A 17769-nucleotide genomic window follows, 5' to 3' on the forward strand; every position below is an offset into this window, starting at 1 on the left:
CCCAACAATGAAAAGGTAAGATGCGAGCTTAACGTTTATCTCAGCAGGTTTTGTTCCTCACGATTGTGTGTGTCTTCTTCATTTCGACAACAATATGTTGATTTTAGCTAAAAAAAAAAAAAAATTATAAAAAATATTTATATAAAATATATATTATATATATATATATATAATATATATATATATATATATATATATATATATATATATATATATATATATTATATATATATATATATATATATATTTGAGTTGTTATTTTTTTGAGTTGTTATTTTTAATTAAATTTTCTTGTTGGTACAATGTATTGTTTAAATGTCCACACTCGAGTCACTATTGGAAGTGTGTTCGGGGAGCTGGCCACGGTGCTGAAAGTCGAGACGGTCATTTGTCTCCGCTCTGTTCGTGTTTGTATATATAATTGATATGAATATGTGGCCTATTACTTAGGTCATCCTAAAAAAAAAAATAATTAAAAACAAACAAAAAAAAACCCCGTCTAGAACTCTCCAAGATCGATTTTGAAAGAATAAAAAAAAATGTAAAAAAGTATTTAGTATAATATGGATTTTCTTTCAGTTTGATAATTTGAAGTTAAACTCCAACACATTCTTTGAGGTCCTCCATTACAGAATCTCTTCCAGACAAAGACGATCCAAGAGAGAAGAAAATATTAGAGAACTTTTATGGATCTAAAATAAATCAATAAATAAAATAAATAAACAATAAAGCTATTCAGCAGGTTTGGAAAGACACATTGTTGAGAAAATATGATAGAGCGCATGGTGTAAGTTTGAAATGAAACGATTGCCACAGGGTGTAGGTTTTGGATTTGACCACACGGGGACATTGTAGACCGTCACATCTGAAATGCGTTTCTGATTTAACGGAACTCCTCCCAGAGCCAGATGACGTTTCTTGAAACAAAGGGAAGAGACGCTTAAAACAGACCAGCGGTGTCGCTACCATTGGGTTATTTTTATTATTTATTTCTCGAAGAGGATTGCCTCATTTACTTTGAGTGTTCACAGAAGGATTTTGAATCTATGTTTTCCATGCATTTTTGGCAAGATGATTCTTCAGGGGAGGACTAGCTTTGTGTGGATATACTTCGTCTTTGTGCTGCTGCTTTGCTGCTGGGAAGCGGCTCTCGGACAGCTTTCATACTCCGTATCAGAGGAGGTAAACCAAGGGACCGTGATCGGAAATATAGCCAAAGATCTCAACCTAAATGTTAAGGATCTCGACACTCGCATGTTCCAGATCGTTGCAGGATCGAAGAAAAAATATTTTGAGGTAAATCTAAAGACCGGTGCTCTTTACGTCAACGAGAGAATAGATCGAGAGGAACTGTGTGGCGCTGAAGCAAAATGCTCAATAAGTGTAGAAGCGGTTCTTAATAATCCTCTAAAATTGCACCGCATTGAAATTCTGATTCTGGACGTAAACGATCATTCTCCTAGTTTCCTTACTGGTCGTCAAATGATTAACATCAGTGAAAGCACGGCGGCAGGAACCAAATTTCCGCTGCATCCCGCCCATGATGCGGACATTGGCAAAAATACAGTGCAAACCTACAGGCTTAGTCAGAACGAACACTTTTCTCTAGCGATACAAAAAGGAGAGAGTGTAACGCCTGAACTGGTCATTCAGAAAGTGTTAGACAGAGAAAAGTTGTCTGTAATTCGGCTCATTTTGACGGCTCTGGATGGAGGAACGCCTGCAAAATCAGGCTCCATGGTGGTTGTCATTAATGTGTTGGATATTAATGACAACGCCCCTGTTTTCAGTCAAACTCTGTACAAAGCCAGGGTGTACGAAAACGCAAAGCTCGGAACGCCAATTATAACTTTAAATGCTACCGATTTGGACGCGGGGAAAAACGGACACGTGACATACTCATTCAGTGAAGTAGGTCGTGGTAAACATACTGAGCTCTTTGAAATTAATGAAGATACCGGAACAGTGACAAACAAGAAGAACATAGACTTTGAAGAGACCAATGCATTTGAGATTCGAGTTCAGGCCAGTGATGGAGCTTCCTCACCCATGACTTCATATGCTAAATTACTTATTGAAGTACTAGATGTGAACGACAACGCTCCTGAAATTACAGTCACTTCCCTTTTAAATACAGTGAAAGAGGATTCATCCATTGGCACCGCGATTGCTCTTGTTTCTGCATTCGATAAAGACAGCAGTAAAAATGGAGTGGTGAACTGCAAAATTTCAGACAACATCCCTTTTAAACTAGAGTCAAACTATAAGAATTACTATTCTTTAGTTGTGGATGGGCCCCTGGACAGAGAACGAGCACCTTATTATAATATTTGCATCACAGCCACAGACAATGGGAGCCCGCCGCTTTCAAACACCAGCGTCATTATTGTTCACGTTTCTGATGTGAATGATAACAGACCTCATTTCACAGAAGATATTACAAACATTTTCATAAAAGAAAACAGTGCAACAGGAAAAGTTATTAAAAAAGTGTCAGCAGTGGATGCAGACATTGAACAGAATGCTCAAATTAGTTATTCAATTTTACATAATAACAGTAACTCGCTGCCCCTTAGTTCCTTGCTAAGTATAAACTCACAGACTGGAGATATAATCAGTCTGCAGTCCTTTAATTATGAGGAACTGAAAACGTTTCAGTTTATAGTTCAGGCTACAGATTCTGGTGTTCCTCCACTCAGCAGCAACGTTACTGTTAATGTTTTAATCCTGGATGAAAATGATAATAATCCAACGATTCTAGCTCCTTATTCTGAGCACGGCTCTGTTAACAGTGAGACCATCCCTTATTCTGCTGAAGCGGGATACTTTGTAGCAAAGATCAGGGCTGTGGACGCAGATTCTGGATACAACGCGCTGCTTTCTTATCACCTGTCGGAGCCCAAAGGACACAACCTGTTCAGGATCGGAACCAGCACCGGAGAAATCAGGACTAAGAGGAGAATGAGCGACAATGACCTGAAAAGTCACCCACTGGTGGTGTTAGTTTCTGATAATGGAGAACCTTCTCTGTCAGCCACTGTTTCTATGGATGTGATGGTGGTTGAAAACACAGCTGATGTCCAGACTCAGTTCAGACATGTTCCTATAAAGGAGGACAACTTCTCTGATTTGAACTTGTATCTACTGATCGCCATCGTGTCAGTGTCTGTGATCTTTCTGCTGAGTCTCATCAGTTTAATAGCTGTCAGATGCCACAGGACAGACAGTGATTTCAGCAGGTACAGCGCCCCCATGATCACCACCCATCCTGACGGGAGCTGGTCTTACTCTGAAGCTACTCAGCAGTATGACGTGTGTTTCAGCTCAGACACAATGAAGAGTGACGTAGTGGTTTTCCCCGCACCGTTTCCACCTGTAGATGCTGAACTGATCAGTATAAATGGGAGCGATACTTTTACCAGAACTCAGACTTTACCAAGCAAAGAGAAGGTAAGATCGTTGCTAATTTTTTGTTACTTCCTGTTGTATCGCTGTATTTTTTTGTGTATGTCCGATTCGTTGAAATATTATAAATGCAGCTAACAATGTTATTGAATACGTGATCTTTCTGCTGAGTCTGATCAGTTCATTTTCAATTAACTTTTCAATTAGAATTAAGCTATAAATAATGGCCTCAATAATAATAAATAATAAATAAAAAATAAACAGTCGCTGAATGTTTGTGCGGTTTCCGTCGTTAGTGCTCAATAGAAAGTATTTAATTTCCCATATTATGGTTCATATTATTTATTTCATTTTTAATTCAAGTATGTCTCCATACCCGATAAAAAACGTTTCCTCTCTGCATGGGATTTTTTAAAAACAACTTTTAATGCAATTACACGTGTATTACTTCTATTCTACAAAGAGCAAAATTCCAAAAACGTGCAGGAAACCTGAACATATGACGGCTCAGATCATCCTATTTACTTTTGCAGAATTATATAGAACTTTTTCTGCTGTTGAAATGTTGTGTATTCAAATCACTTTTTACTTACGTTACCATAGTCCTCGTCAGTCCTACTTAATGGAACCTCCAAGTTTTAACAAAACGGAAAAAATATAATTTTCTAAAATCGAGAAAAAAATATTCAAACATTTGTTTGATTACGTTTGCCTGTTTTGTGATTATTTTCTTTTTTTCTGCGTTGTAAAGATGGCAATATTATATAATAGCTTTTGCATATTTTAATGTTTTGCCGATTCATAAAAAAATACGATATTTCAGGTGTTTTTCTTCGTAGGAATTTTTTTTTGTTTGTTTTGTTTTTTGGAGTTGGGTGTAGTTTTCGCGGCTGTCCGCACGGGGACATTGTAGACCATTACATCTGAATTTCCTTTTTATTGCCACGGACTCCTCCCAGAGTCAGACGGTGAGGATGATGTTTCTCTGACGTTTGAAACAAAGAGGTTGAAACACAACGACGAAAGGAAGAATTTGTGGAGCTTCGGGTTTTCCTTCTTAGCAGATTCCTGAATACCTATTGCTTTTATTTCACAGCGTATCGGAATCTTTTTTTATTTGTGAGTCCTTTCTTTCGTGGAGACATGATTTTTCCGGGGAGAACAACGTTTGTGTGGATATACTTCGTCTTTGTGCTGCTGCTTTGCTGCTGGGAAGAGGCTTTAGGACAGCTCTCTTACTCCGTGTCAGAGGAGGTAAACCAAGGGACTGTGATAGGAAATATTGCAAAGGATCTCAATCTAAATGTCAAGGACTTAGAAACCCGTTTGTTCCAGATCGTCGCAGGATCGAACAAAAAATATTTTGAGGTAAATCTAAAGACCGGATCGCTTTATGTTAACGAGAGAATTGATCGAGAGGAACTGTGCGGCAATGGAGAAAAATGTTCAGTAAGTGTAGAAGCAGTTATGAACAATCCTCTGAAATTGTACCGCATGGACATTGCCATTTTAGACGTGAATGATAATTTACCTTCATTCACCAGCACGTCTCAGATGATCAACATTAGCGAAAGTATGACAGTGGGAACTAAATTCCCGTTGCATTCAGCTCATGATGCAGACATAGGAAAAAATTCAGTGAGTACTTACAGACTGAGTCAGAATGAACACTTTACTCTACTAACACAAAAAGGAGAAAGAATAACACCAGAACTAGTGCTTCAGAAAGTGTTAGATAGGGAGAAACAGTCTTTGATTCGGTTAATAGTGACGGCTGTTGATGGAGGAACACCTGCTAAATCAGGTAGTATGACAATAATAATAAATGTTTTGGACAACAATGACAACTTTCCAGCATTCAGTCAAAGTCTATACAAAGCAAAGGTGTATGAGAATGTAAAAATAGGGACATTAATAATAAGACTAAATGCCACAGATTTAGATGAAGGACAAAATGCACAACTAATTTATTCATTTAGCGAAGTAAGTGGAAAAGAGACGGATCTCTTTGCGATAGATGAAAATACAGGGCATGTGACAAATAAAAAGAATATCGACTTTGAAGAGAGTAATGCATTTGAACTTAGAGTGCAGGCCAGAGATCAAGGCCACTCACCTCTCACCTCACATGCTAAACTGCTTATTGAAGTTTTAGATGTGAACGACAATGCTCCAGAAATTACAGTTACCTCCTTGTTGAATACAGTGAAAGAGGATGCAACCATTGGCACAGCGATTGCTCTTGTTTCAGTGCTTGATAAAGATAGCAGTAAAAACGCTATAGTGAATTGCAAAATTTCCAATAATGTTCCTTTTAAACTAGAGTCAAACTATAGGAATTATTATTCTTTAGTTGTGGATGGACCTCTCGACAGAGAAAAAGTGCCACATTATGATATTAGCATCACAGCGGAAGATGAGGGCAGCCCACCTCTCTCCAGCACAACTGTGGTTCTTGTTCATGTCTCTGATGTAAATGATAACAGACCTCATTTCCCAGAAGACATAATAAACATCTTCATAAAAGAAAACAGTGCAACAGGAGAAGTTATTAAAAAAATGTTGGCAGTGGATGCAGACATTGAACAGAATGGTAAAATTAGTTATTCAATTTTACATGATAACAGTAACTCACTGTCGATAAGATCAATGATAAACATCAATTCAGAAACAGGAGAAATAGTCAGTCTGCAGTCTTTTAACTATGAGGAGCTGAAAAACATTCATTTTAAAATTCAAGCCACAGACTCTGGTGTTCCTCCACTCAGCAGCAACGTGACTGTTAATGTTTTAGTCCTGGATGAAAATGATAATAATCCAACTATTTTAGCTCCTTATTGTGAGCACGGCTCTGTTAACAGTGAGACCATCCCTTATTCTGCTGAAGCGGGATACTTTGTAGCAAAGATCAGGGCTGTGGACGCAGATTCTGGATACAACGCGCTGCTTTCTTATCACCTGTCGGAGCCCAAAGGAAACAACCTGTTCAGGATCGGAACCAGCACCGGAGAAATCAGGACTAAGAGGAGAATGAGCGACAATGACCTGAAAAGTCACCCACTGGTGGTGTTAGTTTCTGATAATGGAGAACCTTCTCTGTCAGCCACTGTTTCTATTGATGTGATGGTGGTTGAAAGCACAGCTGATGTCCAGACTCAGTTCAGACATGTTCCTATAAAGGAGGACAACTTCTCTGATTTGAACTTGTATCTACTGATCGCCATCGTGTCAGTGTCTGTGATCTTTCTGCTAAGTCTCATCAGTTTAATAGCTGTCAGATGCCACAGGACAGACAGTGATTTCAGCAGGTACAGCGCCCCCATGATCACCACCCATCCTGACGGGAGCTGGTCTTACTCTAAAGCTACTCAGCAGTATGACGTGTGTTTCAGCTCAGACACAATGAAGAGTGACGTAGTGGTTTTCCCCGCCCCGTTTCCACCTGTAGATGCGGAACTGATCAGTATAAACGGGAGTGATACTTTTACCAGAACTCAGACTTTACCAAACACAGATAAGGTAAGAATGCAGCTTGAGTAATGTTAATATCTCTTTGTATTTTGTGGAAATAAGTTTTTCTTTTCAAGCCTCAGCTGCATCTTGCCTGCTGCTTATATAATTTTATGCAGCACAACCTTGCAGCTGCGTTTTTAATACATCATGTCTATATGTCTTAATACATTGCGATGCTCTCTCTATTTCCAGTTATTTCTTTATTTTATAACCGCCTTTTTCTATTATTATATTTCTTTGTTTTTTGGGGACTTTTTTATATTTATTTAGAAGGTAGGTAAATTACATATTTTGATTTTATTATATCTGATAGATGCGGAAAATATTACGTTATATTTCTAAGTTCATAAAATATCATATTAAATAAAAATGCTGCTGGTCAGTAGGATTCCTCGAGCAATGCAATTGAAAATAATGTCTAATTTTGGTGTAAGCAAAGCAAAACCGAAACTTCGCGTTTTGAGAACAACGTCGTTGGCGCTCTGCAACTTTTATGCGAAGTCAAAGTTAATATATTTTGTATTAATATGAGGACTGACGATTCATTCCAGAAAAAACAAAACAAAAAAAAAACAATAGAAAAGTCGTAATTTAAGCTATGAGTTGCCGAGAAAAATTAAAATTCACTTTATTTTGGAATTTTATAAATAATGTACGTAGCAGAGGTTCATGTGTCAGTGTTGGCTGTAATTGTCGCTTTTGTCCACGAGGGGACATTATAGACCGTCACATCTAGATTTGCACCACGGCTTCTCAACTCCTCCCAGTTTCAAAGCTGGATAATGTTCTATGGTTTTGAAACAAAGGGAGGAACAGGGTGAAGAACCAAGACGCCTGGGCGACTTCTTCTTGAAAATAACACTATTTCTTTGTTTGGAACGGAACGGATTTTTCCGATCATGTTGTGACGTGAGCAAGGATATTATTTTTTTCCGGTACGTGTTTGTTTTTGAACTGGGAAAATGTATTTTAAGGCCAGATTAAGATGTGTATGGATACACCTCGTCTTTGTGCTGCTGGGCTGTTACTGGGAAGCGGTTTCAGGACAACTTTCTTACTCCGTGTTTGAGGAGGTAAATCCGGGGACAGCTGTCGCAAATATTGCGAAGGATCTCAACCTTAATGTTCAGGACCTGGAGACTCGTATGTTCCAGATCGTTGCTGGATCAAAGAGGAAATATTTCGAGGTAAATCTGAAGACGGGAGTCTTGTTTGTTAATGAGAGAATAGATCGAGAACAGCTCTGCGGTGAAGAGGCCAAATGTGCCATTAATGTCGAAGTAATTATTAATAATCCACTGAAACTGTATCGCATAGAGATAGCAATATTAGATGTCAATGATAACTCCCCGAATTTTGTTAGCAAGACGGTGGAGCTGAACGTCACTGAGAACACAGCGGTGGGCACGAAATTTCCTCTGCATCCAGCTCACGATGCAGACGTTGGCAAAAACGGCATAAACTCATACAAGCTCAGTCAAAACGAGCATTTCTCTTTGGAAACACAGAAGGGAGAAAGTGAAACACCCGAACTGGTACTTCAGAGAGTCTTAGACAGAGAAAAGAAACAAGTTATACAGCTTAGTCTGACTGCTGTGGATGGAGGAACACCAGCTAGATCTGGAACAATGGATTTGATAATTAATGTTTTAGATATTAATGATAACGCCCCAAAATTTAGTAAAACTCTGTATAAAGCCAGCGTGTATGAAAATGTCACAATAGGCACGTCAATAATTACAGTGACTGCTACAGATTTAGATGCAGGCCTGAATGGGCAGGTGTTTTACTCTCTAAGTGCTGTCGGAAGGGGGAAACTGAATGAGCTTTTTGCAATAGATGACAAATCTGGAACAGTAAGAAATATAAAGAATATTGACTTTGAAGAGAATAATGCTTTTGAGATTAGAGTACAAGCCAGTGATGGGGCAATATTTCCCATGACCTCGCATGCAAAGTTACTGATAGAAGTACTTGATATAAATGACAATTTTCCTGAAATTACAGTAACATCCCTGTTAAACACAGTGAAAGAGGATACCTCCATTGGCACCGCAATTGCTTTTGTTTCAGTATTTGACAAGGACAGCGGTAAGAATGCCATTGTTAATTGCAAAATTTCAAACACTGTTCCTTTTAAATTAGAGCTAAATTATAAGAATTACTATTCTTTGGTTGTAGATGGAGCGCTTGACAGAGAAAGAGCAGCTCACTATAATATCAGCATCAGAGCTACAGACGAAGGCAACCCTTCTCTTTCCAGCATCAGCTTCATTCTTGTAAATGTCTCTGATGTAAATGATAACACTCCGTATTTTACAGAAAATGCTGTACATGTCTTTATAAATGAAAACAGTCAAATAGGAGCCGTTATTAAAACAGTGTCAGCAGTTGATGCAGACTCTGATCAAAATGGTCAAATAAGCTACTCACTTTTAATTGACAATAGTAACCCACTGCCACTCAGATCGATGATCAACATAAATTCAGAAACAGGCGATATAATCAATCTACAGTCTTTTAACTATGAAGAGTTGAAAACGTTTCAGTTTAAAGTTCAGGCTACAGATTCTGGTGTTCCTCCACTTAGCAGCAACGCGACTGTCAATGTTTTAATCCTGGATGAAAATGATAATAATCCAACGATTTTAGCTCCTTATTCTGAACACGGCTCTGTTATCAGTGAAACCATCCCTTATTCTGCTGAAGCGGGATACTTTGTAGCAAAGATCAGGGCTGTGGACGCAGATTCTGGATACAACGCGCTGCTTTCTTATCACCTGTCGGAGCCCAAAGGAACAACCTGTTCAGGATCGGAACCAGCACCGGAGAAATCAGGACTAAGAGGAGAATGATGACAATGACCTGAAAAGTCACCCACTGGTGGTGTTAGTTTCTGATAATGGAGAACCTTCTCTGTCAGCCACTGTTTTCTATTGATGTGATGGTGGTTGAAAGCACAGCTGATGTCCAGACTCAGTTCAGACATGTTCCTATAAAGGAGGACAACTTCTCTGATTTGAACTTGTATCTACTGATCGCCATCGTGTCAGTGTCTGTGATCTTTCTGCTGAGTCTCATCAGTTTAATAGCTGTCAGATGCCACAGAACAGACAGTGATTTCAGCAGGTACAGCGCCCCCATGATCACCACCCATCCTGACGGGAGCTGGTCTTACTCTAAAGCTACTCAGCAGTATGACGTGTGTTTCAGCTCAGACACAATGAAGAGTGACGTAGTGGTTTTCCCCGCCCCGTTTCCACCTGCAGATGCTGAACTGATCAGTATTAATGGGAGTGACACTTTTACCAGAACTCAGACTTTACCAAACACAGAGAAGGTAAGCATATTGTTAAATTATTTGTCACCATCTAATTCAACATGTCGTAATGTGTTGGCTTTTGTATGCATTTATGGTACATAGCTACAATAAATCCCACTACATCACATTTTTACAGAGCAGTAGATGCTTTTTTTTTCAGTCTTATAAAAAAATATGAAATAATGGTTGTGAAGAAGTAAGTTATGTGTGTCTGTGCGTGCGTATGTTCGTAACATCAATTGGCGAATTCCTTTTATCGCTCTCCATGGTTCTGAAACTATATTCGCCAACGGTCTCACGGTCTCTTTGCCACGTCATCTAAAAAAGCATAAAACATATTTATTTTTTCATTATTTTTTGTAATATGCATATAAATATTTTCTAGCATATTTATTCTGAAAGTACACAAACTGTACTTTTTTCAGTTTGTGTTTTCCATCTCAGATATCCAATCAATTAATTTGTCTTAATAATTGTTTTTATTATTATTTTTATTTTTATTATTATTATTATTATTATTATTATTATTATTATTATTATTATTATTATTATTATTATTATTATTTTAAAAACATATTTATTTCGTGGATTTTAAAAATAAATAAATAAATAAATAAATATTGCGTTGATAATTACCGTTTTATGCTATTTGTTCACCAAATTTTATTGTTAGGTTTTTCCAGTGACGGTCCAGCAGAGGACAGTACAGACCGTAGCATTTCTATGAATGATTCAGGACTCCTCCCAGATTTAGTGAGCGATTCCTCTTTGCTCTGTTACAAAGAGACCTCGAGACAAAGGACGGTTCGTCGTCTGTTGCGAACATGGTGCCATTTCCATCCGGAATAATTGCTGTCTGATTCCTATCTTGTGCTTTTTTTTTTATACCATACTGCAAGATGCTATCCTGACTTGACTGTACGCTTTGTCACACGTCGAGAATTATGCATCTATTGGATATCCCGAGCTCGATGTGGATTTATTTCTTGGTCACGCTGCTGAACTGTTATTCGGACGCCGTATCTGGTCAGCTCGCTTACACCGTCGCAGAGGAGTCAAACATTGGGACTGTTTTGGGAAACATAGCCAAAGATCTGAACATTAATGCCCAAGAGTTGGAAACGCGGATGTTTCAGATTGTTGCTGGATCTAAGAAAAAATATGTCGAGGTAAATGTGAAGACTGGGGTTCTCTATGTAAATGAAAGAATCGACCGAGAGCAGCTCTGTGGCGACGAGTCGAAATGTTCACTTGGTGTAGAAGCAGTCATAAATAACCCTTTGAAACTGTACCGTATTGAAGTAGTTGTGTTAGATGTCAATGATAACTCGCCATCGTTTCCCAGCATGTCGCAGACCATTAATATTACTGAAAGCACAGCAGCAGGAGCTAAATTCCTCCTGAAACGGGCTCACGATGCTGATGTTGGAAAGAACTCTGTTAATACATACAAGCTAAGTCAAAATGAGTATTTTTCTCTGAATACACATAAGGGACAGAATATGATAGTCGAACTAGTCCTACAGAAAGTGCTAGATAGGGAAAAGCAGTCTGTAATACGACTAACGCTGACTGCCATTGATGGGGGAACACCAGCCAAATCAGGAAGTATGACTATTACAGTAAATGTGTTGGATGTTAATGATAATCACCCAGTTTTTAGTCAAAAACTTTATAAAGCCAGCGTGTATGAGAACGTTAAAATCGGAACACCGATAATTACTCTGAATGCTACGGACTTGGATGCAGGGCAAAATGGCCAAATATTGTATTCATTGATCGAAATAGACCAAGGAAAACATACGAGCTTATTTACTATAAACGAACAAAATGGCACAATAACGAACAAAAACAACATAGACTTTGAGGAGAACAATGCTTTTGAGATTCAAGTGCAAGCCAGTGACAGTGCAAACTCTCCTCTCACTTCAAACGCAAAATTACTGATTGAAATTCTAGACGTGAACGACAACGCGCCTGAAATTACAGTGACGTCGCTTTTAAATGCAGTGAAAGAGGACGCGTCCACCGGCACCGCGATTGCTCTTATTTCTGTACATGATAAAGACAGCGGGAGGAATGCAGTGGTGAACTGTGAAATTTCCAATGATGTTCCTTTCAAATTAGAAACAAATTATAAGAATTACTATTCCTTAATTGTTGATGGAGCGCTTGACAGAGAAACAGCGGCTCAATATAATATTTGCGTCAGTGTCAGAGATGAGGGGAGTCCATCTCTCTCCAGCACCAGTGTCATTGTTGTGCACGTCTCTGATGTAAATGATAACAAACCCAGTTTCTCAGAAGACGCTATAAATGTCTTCATAAAAGAAAACAGTCAAATAGGAGCAGTTATTAAAACAGTGTCAGCAGTTGATGCAGACTCTGATCAAAACGGCCAAATAAGCTACTCACTTTTAATTGACAATAGTAACCCACTGCCACTCAGATCGATGATCAACATAAATTCAGAAACAGGCGATATAATCAATCTACAGTCTTTTAACTATGAGGAGTTGAAAACGTTTCAGTTTAAAGTTCAGGCTACAGACTCTGGTGTTCCTCCGCTCAGCAGCAAGATGACAGTTAATATTTTAATCCTGGATGAAAATGATAATAATCCAACTATTTTAGCTCCTTATTCCGAGCACGGCTCTGTTAACAGTGAAACCATTCCTTATTCTGCTGAAGCGGGATACTTTGTAGCAAAGATCAGGGCTGTGGACGCAGATTCTGGATACAACGCGCTGCTTTCTTATCACTTGTCGGAGCCCAAAGGAAACAACCTGTTCAGGATCGGAACCAGCACCGGAGAAATCAGGACTAAGAGGAGAATGAGCGACAATGACCTGAAAAGTCACCCACTGGTGGTGTTAGTTTCTGATAATGGAGAACCTTCTCTGTCAGCCACTGTTTCTATTGATGTGATGGTGGTTGAAAGCACAGCTGATGTCCACACGCAGTTCAGACATGTTCCTATAAAGGAGGCCAACTTCTCTGATTTGAACTTGTATCTACTGAGCGCCATCGTGTCAGTGGCTGTGATCTTTCTGCTGAGTCTCATCAGTTTAATAGCTGTCAGATGCCACAGGACAGACAGTGATTTCAGCAGGTACAGCGCCCCCATGATCACCACCCATCCTGACGGGAGCTGGTCTTACTCTAAAGCTACTCAGCAGTATGACGTGTGTTTCAGCTCAGACACACTGAAGAGTGACGTAGTGGTTTTCCCTGCACGTTTCCCCTGTAGATGCTGAACTGATCAGTATTAATGGAAGTGATACTTTTACCAGAACTCAGACTTTACCAAGCAAAGAGAAGGTAAGATTTCTTTTAGATTTCAAGTTTTGTTGTTGTTACAAGACAGCTGGGTAATAGTTACATCGATGAGAATCATGCAAGTCTTAAAAAACAAAAACAAAAACATCCTGCTTGTGCGTTGTTACTGCTTGCACTACTGTGTTCCACTTTCCAATACGCTAATTTTTTTTTCAATTATATGTTTTTTTGTGCTCATACATTGACTAGATTTTTTGTGTCAAATCCATGCATGATGAAATTAGCATTGTTCCATAGTGTATACCGTATAATATTATAATGTAGGCCTACACACAATTGTTCTTAAATAATTTAAAGAAACAAATTTTCAAGAGCATAAGCTATACAAATTTGTTTACAGACAGTGATTTCAGCAGGTACAGCGCCCCCATGATCACCACCCATCCTGACGGGAGCTGGTCTTACTCTAAAGCTACTCAGCAGTATGACGTGTGTTTCAGCTCAGACACACTGAAGAGTGACGTAGTGGTTTTCCCCGCACCGTTTCCACCTGTAGATGCTGAACTAATCAGTATTAATGGGAGCGATACTTTTACCAGAACTCAGACGTTACCTAATAAAGAAAAGGTAAGAATATAACACCTCCTTCCCCACCCTGCTGACGGTTTTATTTCATGCTTATTGTTTGTATTTTATTCGGAAATTTTCTTATTACAGCTTCAGTGTTTGTACTAAAATCCCTTCAGGGTTGCGTTGTTTGTTATTAACTAACACAAGAAAATTTTCAGGCTTGATTTTATTTAGGAAGAAAAACATTGCGGAGCAGCTTATTTATTGAATTTGTTTTTATCGGTCAGGCTGATGAAAAGTCAAATATGAAGTGTTAATAAACACTTCAAAGCGTGGTTTTCTATTATACTGTGGTTCAATTTCTGACGCATAATTTATACTACATGTATGATATGCAGCATATTGGAATATGTTTATTACTTTGCCAATGAATGTCATTTTGCTCCTTTTTAATTGCTGTGTTCACAATAGTGAGTTGTTTTTTGCATATTCTTACACTGTAAAGAAAAGAAATCACATCATCAACAAGGAAAACTTTTATTTCGATTCATACACTTATATGAGTAAATGCGTTTTTAATCACGCATTTCAACTCGGTTTTGTTGGTTTGATGCAGTTCCTCTAATCGTCCATGAGGCGACAGTCAAGACCGTAACACCGACGGCGGTCGTTGATTTGTAACGGCACCTCCCATGTTGATAGCATCCATTTTTATCGGTACATCCTGAGGCTTAGACGCAGTGAAACAGCAACGTTTTGTATTCGCGTCTGCAAAAATATTTTCTCTCCAAGGGAGTCAAGGATTTTGCTGTCTCATTAACGGATCTATGTTTTGTTTTCGCTGGGCGGAACTATGGATCCTCTGAGAGGAGCGATCTCCTTTGGAATATATCTGTTGTTTGTTTCCGTGGAGCGTTACGGTGGAGCCGTGTCCGGGCAGCTTTCTTACTCTGTTGAGGAAGAGGTAAACCCCGGGACTTCGGTTGGCAATTTGGCAAAGGATCTCAACATTAATGTGCAGGATTTGGAGTCCCGTATGTTCCAGACAGTTGCCGGATCAAAGACAAAGTATTTTGACGTCAATTTAAAGTCGGGGTTTCTTCACGTCAGTGAGAGAATAGACAGAGAACTTCTTTGTGCGAAGGCGACAACATGCACCTTAAATGTAGAAGCTGTCATTAACAATCCACTCCGACTGTATCAGATCGAAATCATTGTTCTAGATGTAAATGATAACGCGCCTGTTTTTAGCACAAAATCCCAAACTATTAACATAGCAGAAAACATTTTGCCAGGAACAACATTTCCTCTTTTGTCCGCATATGATGCTGATGTGGGGAAAAACGGCATAAGCACCTATAAGCTAAAGCCCAGCGAGTATTTTTCTTTAAAAGTACACAAAGGTGAGAGCGTGTCAGCTGAGTTAGTCCTTCAGAAAGCCTTAGATCGTGAAAAGCAGGAATTAATTAAACTTACGCTGACAGCAATAGACGGGGGAACACCAGTGAAATCAGGTACATCAGAAATTATTATTCGTGTTCTTGATATAAACGATAATATTCCCACTTTTATCAAAACGTTGTATAAAACAAGCATTACAGAAAATGCACCCCTCGGAACGACCTTAATCGAGGTGGCTGCGACTGATGCCGACCAGGGATTGAACAAAGAAATTGTATATTCATTGAATTCAAACGATCAGGACCACGTTTTAGAAATATTTGAAATTGATGGCGAAACGGGGGTATTGACAGTTAAAGAGAATATAGACTTTGAATTAAATCCGTCTTTTGAGATTCGTGTGCAGGCTGCAGACAAAGGCAATCCTCCGCTAACAGCTCAGTGTAAAGTCCTGGTGGAGGTAGTGGATGTAAACGACAATGCACCTGACATCACTGTGACGTCACTTCTGCGCAGTGTTAAGGAGGACGCTGAAATTGGCACTGCAGTTGCACTTGTTTCAATTCTCGACAGAGACGGTGGCAAAAATGGTGAAGTAAAATGTGAGATTTCAAACACCGTTCCCTTTAAATTAGAGACGAATTACAAAAATTATTACACTCTGGTTTTAAGTCACGCTCTAGATAGAGAATTGGTTTCTCAGTATAACATTACAATTAAAGCTACAGATGAGGGGAACCCTCCACTGTCTAATACAAGTTTTGTTACCATTCAAGTTTCCGATGTAAATGACAACAAGCCTCGGTTTTCTGATAATGTTATTCACATGTATGTGCAGGAAAATAGTCCAGTTGGGACGGCTTTAAGAGCAGTGTATGCAACTGATGCTGATGCTAGTGAAAACAGCATGGTGAGATATTCCATAATCAGTAACAGTAACTTGGTACCGTTGTCAACAATGGTTGACATCAACTCAGAAACAGGAAACATAGTAAGTCTGCAGAGTTTTAATTATGAGGAGATGAAAACATTTCAGTTTAAAGTTCAGGCTACAGACTCTGGTGTTCCTCCACTCAGCAGCAACGTTACTGTTAATGTTTTTATCCTGGATGAAAATGATAATAATCCAACTATTTTAGCTCCTTATTCCGAGCACGGCTCTGTTAACAGTGAAACCATCCCTTATTCTGCTGAAGCGGGATACTTTGTAGCAAAGATCAGGGCTGTGGACGCAGATTCTGGATACAACGCGCTGCTTTCTTATCACTTGTCGGAGCCCAAAGGAAACAACCTGTTCAGGATCGGAACCAGCACCGGAGAAATCAGGACTAAGAGGAGAATGAGTGACAATGACCTGAAAAGTCACCCATTGGTGGTGTTAGTTTCTGATAATGGAGAACCTTCTTTGTCAGCCACTGTTTCTATTGATGTGATGGTGGTTGAAAGCACAGCTGATGTCCAGACTCAGTTCAGACATGTTCCTATAAAGGAGGACAACTTCTCTGATTTGAACTTGTATCTACTGATCGCCATCGTGTCAGTGTCTGTGATCTTTCTGCTGAGTCTCATCAGTTTAATAGCTGTCAGTGCCACAGGACAGACAGTGATTTCAGCAGGTACAGCGCCCCCATGATCACCACCCATCCTGACGGGCTGGTCTTACTCTAAAGCTACTCAGCAGTATGACGTATGTTTCAGCTCAGACACACTGAAGAGTGACGTAGTGGTTTTCCCCGCACCGTTTCCACCTGTAGATGCTGAACTGATCAGTATTAATGGAAGTGATACTTTTACCAGAACTCAGACTTTACCAAGCAAAGAGAAGGTAAGATTTCTTTTAGATTTCAAGTTTTGTTGTTGTTACAAGACAGCTGGGTAATAGTTACATCGATGAGAATCATGCAAGTCTTAAAAAACAAAAACAAAAACATCCTGCTTGTGCGTTGTTACTGCTTGCACTACTGTGTTCCACTTTCCAATACGCTAATTTTTTTTTCAATTATATGTTTTTTTGTGCTCATACATTGACTAGATTTTTTGTGTCAAATCCATGCATGATGAAATTAGCATTGTTCCATAGTGTATACCGTATAATATTATAATGTAGGCCTACACACAATTGTTCTTAAATAATTTAAAGAAACAAATTTTCAAGAGCATAAGCTATACAAATTTGTTTACGCTGACATGTTGTCTCGTTGCGACAATTTTCTTGAAACTAAATTTCACATATTGTTGTTTTTTGCATGAAAACCAAAAATAATAAATAAATATTTAAA

At 38.9% G+C, this 17769-nt stretch overlaps 2 protein-coding genes and 1 pseudogene across 11 annotated transcripts in view; all 3 read left to right on the top strand.

Moving 5' to 3' along the window:
- LOC129362983 (protocadherin alpha-C2-like) overlaps window positions 1–17769 on the top strand; it is a 181209-nt gene that overhangs the window by 103990 nt on the left and 59450 nt on the right. The window contains exon 1 of one of the 10 annotated variants that reach the window (XM_055034878.1): window positions 556–3450. The exons of the other annotated variants lie outside the window; for them this stretch is intronic. Within the exon in view, the coding sequence (XP_054890853.1) occupies window positions 1072–3450 (2379 nt within the window). The 5' untranslated portion in view covers window positions 556–1071. Of the gene's footprint in view, window positions 1–555; window positions 3451–17769 lie in introns of those variants that run through there. 10 annotated transcript variants of the gene reach the window in all.
- LOC129363029 (protocadherin alpha-3-like) lies at window positions 11086–14158 on the top strand. Its single transcript, XM_055034927.1, has 2 exons — window positions 11086–13352; window positions 13936–14158. The coding sequence occupies exons 1-2, from the start codon at window positions 11185–11187 to the stop codon at window positions 14156–14158; spliced, it is 2391 nt and encodes a 796-aa protein (XP_054890902.1). The 5' UTR covers window positions 11086–11184.
- On the top strand, window positions 14669–17690 carry LOC129362998 (protocadherin alpha-3-like; annotated as a pseudogene).

Source organism: Poeciliopsis prolifica, unplaced genomic scaffold, assembly GCF_027474105.1.
Source record: "Poeciliopsis prolifica strain line A6 unplaced genomic scaffold, Auburn_PproV2 SCAFFOLD009, whole genome shotgun sequence".
Classification (NCBI taxonomy): Eukaryota; Metazoa; Chordata; class Actinopteri; order Cyprinodontiformes; family Poeciliidae; genus Poeciliopsis; species Poeciliopsis prolifica.

Excerpts from the sequence above, each read along its gene's own strand:
- LOC129363029 (XM_055034927.1), top strand. The coding sequence starts at position 11,185 with ATGCATCTATTGGATATCCCGAGCTCGATGTGGATTTATTTCTTGGTC. Across the intron at positions 13,353-13,935 it reads ACAGACAGTGATTTCAGCAG|GTACAGCGCCCCCATGATCA; the intron begins GTACAGCGCCCC and ends TGATTTCAGCAG.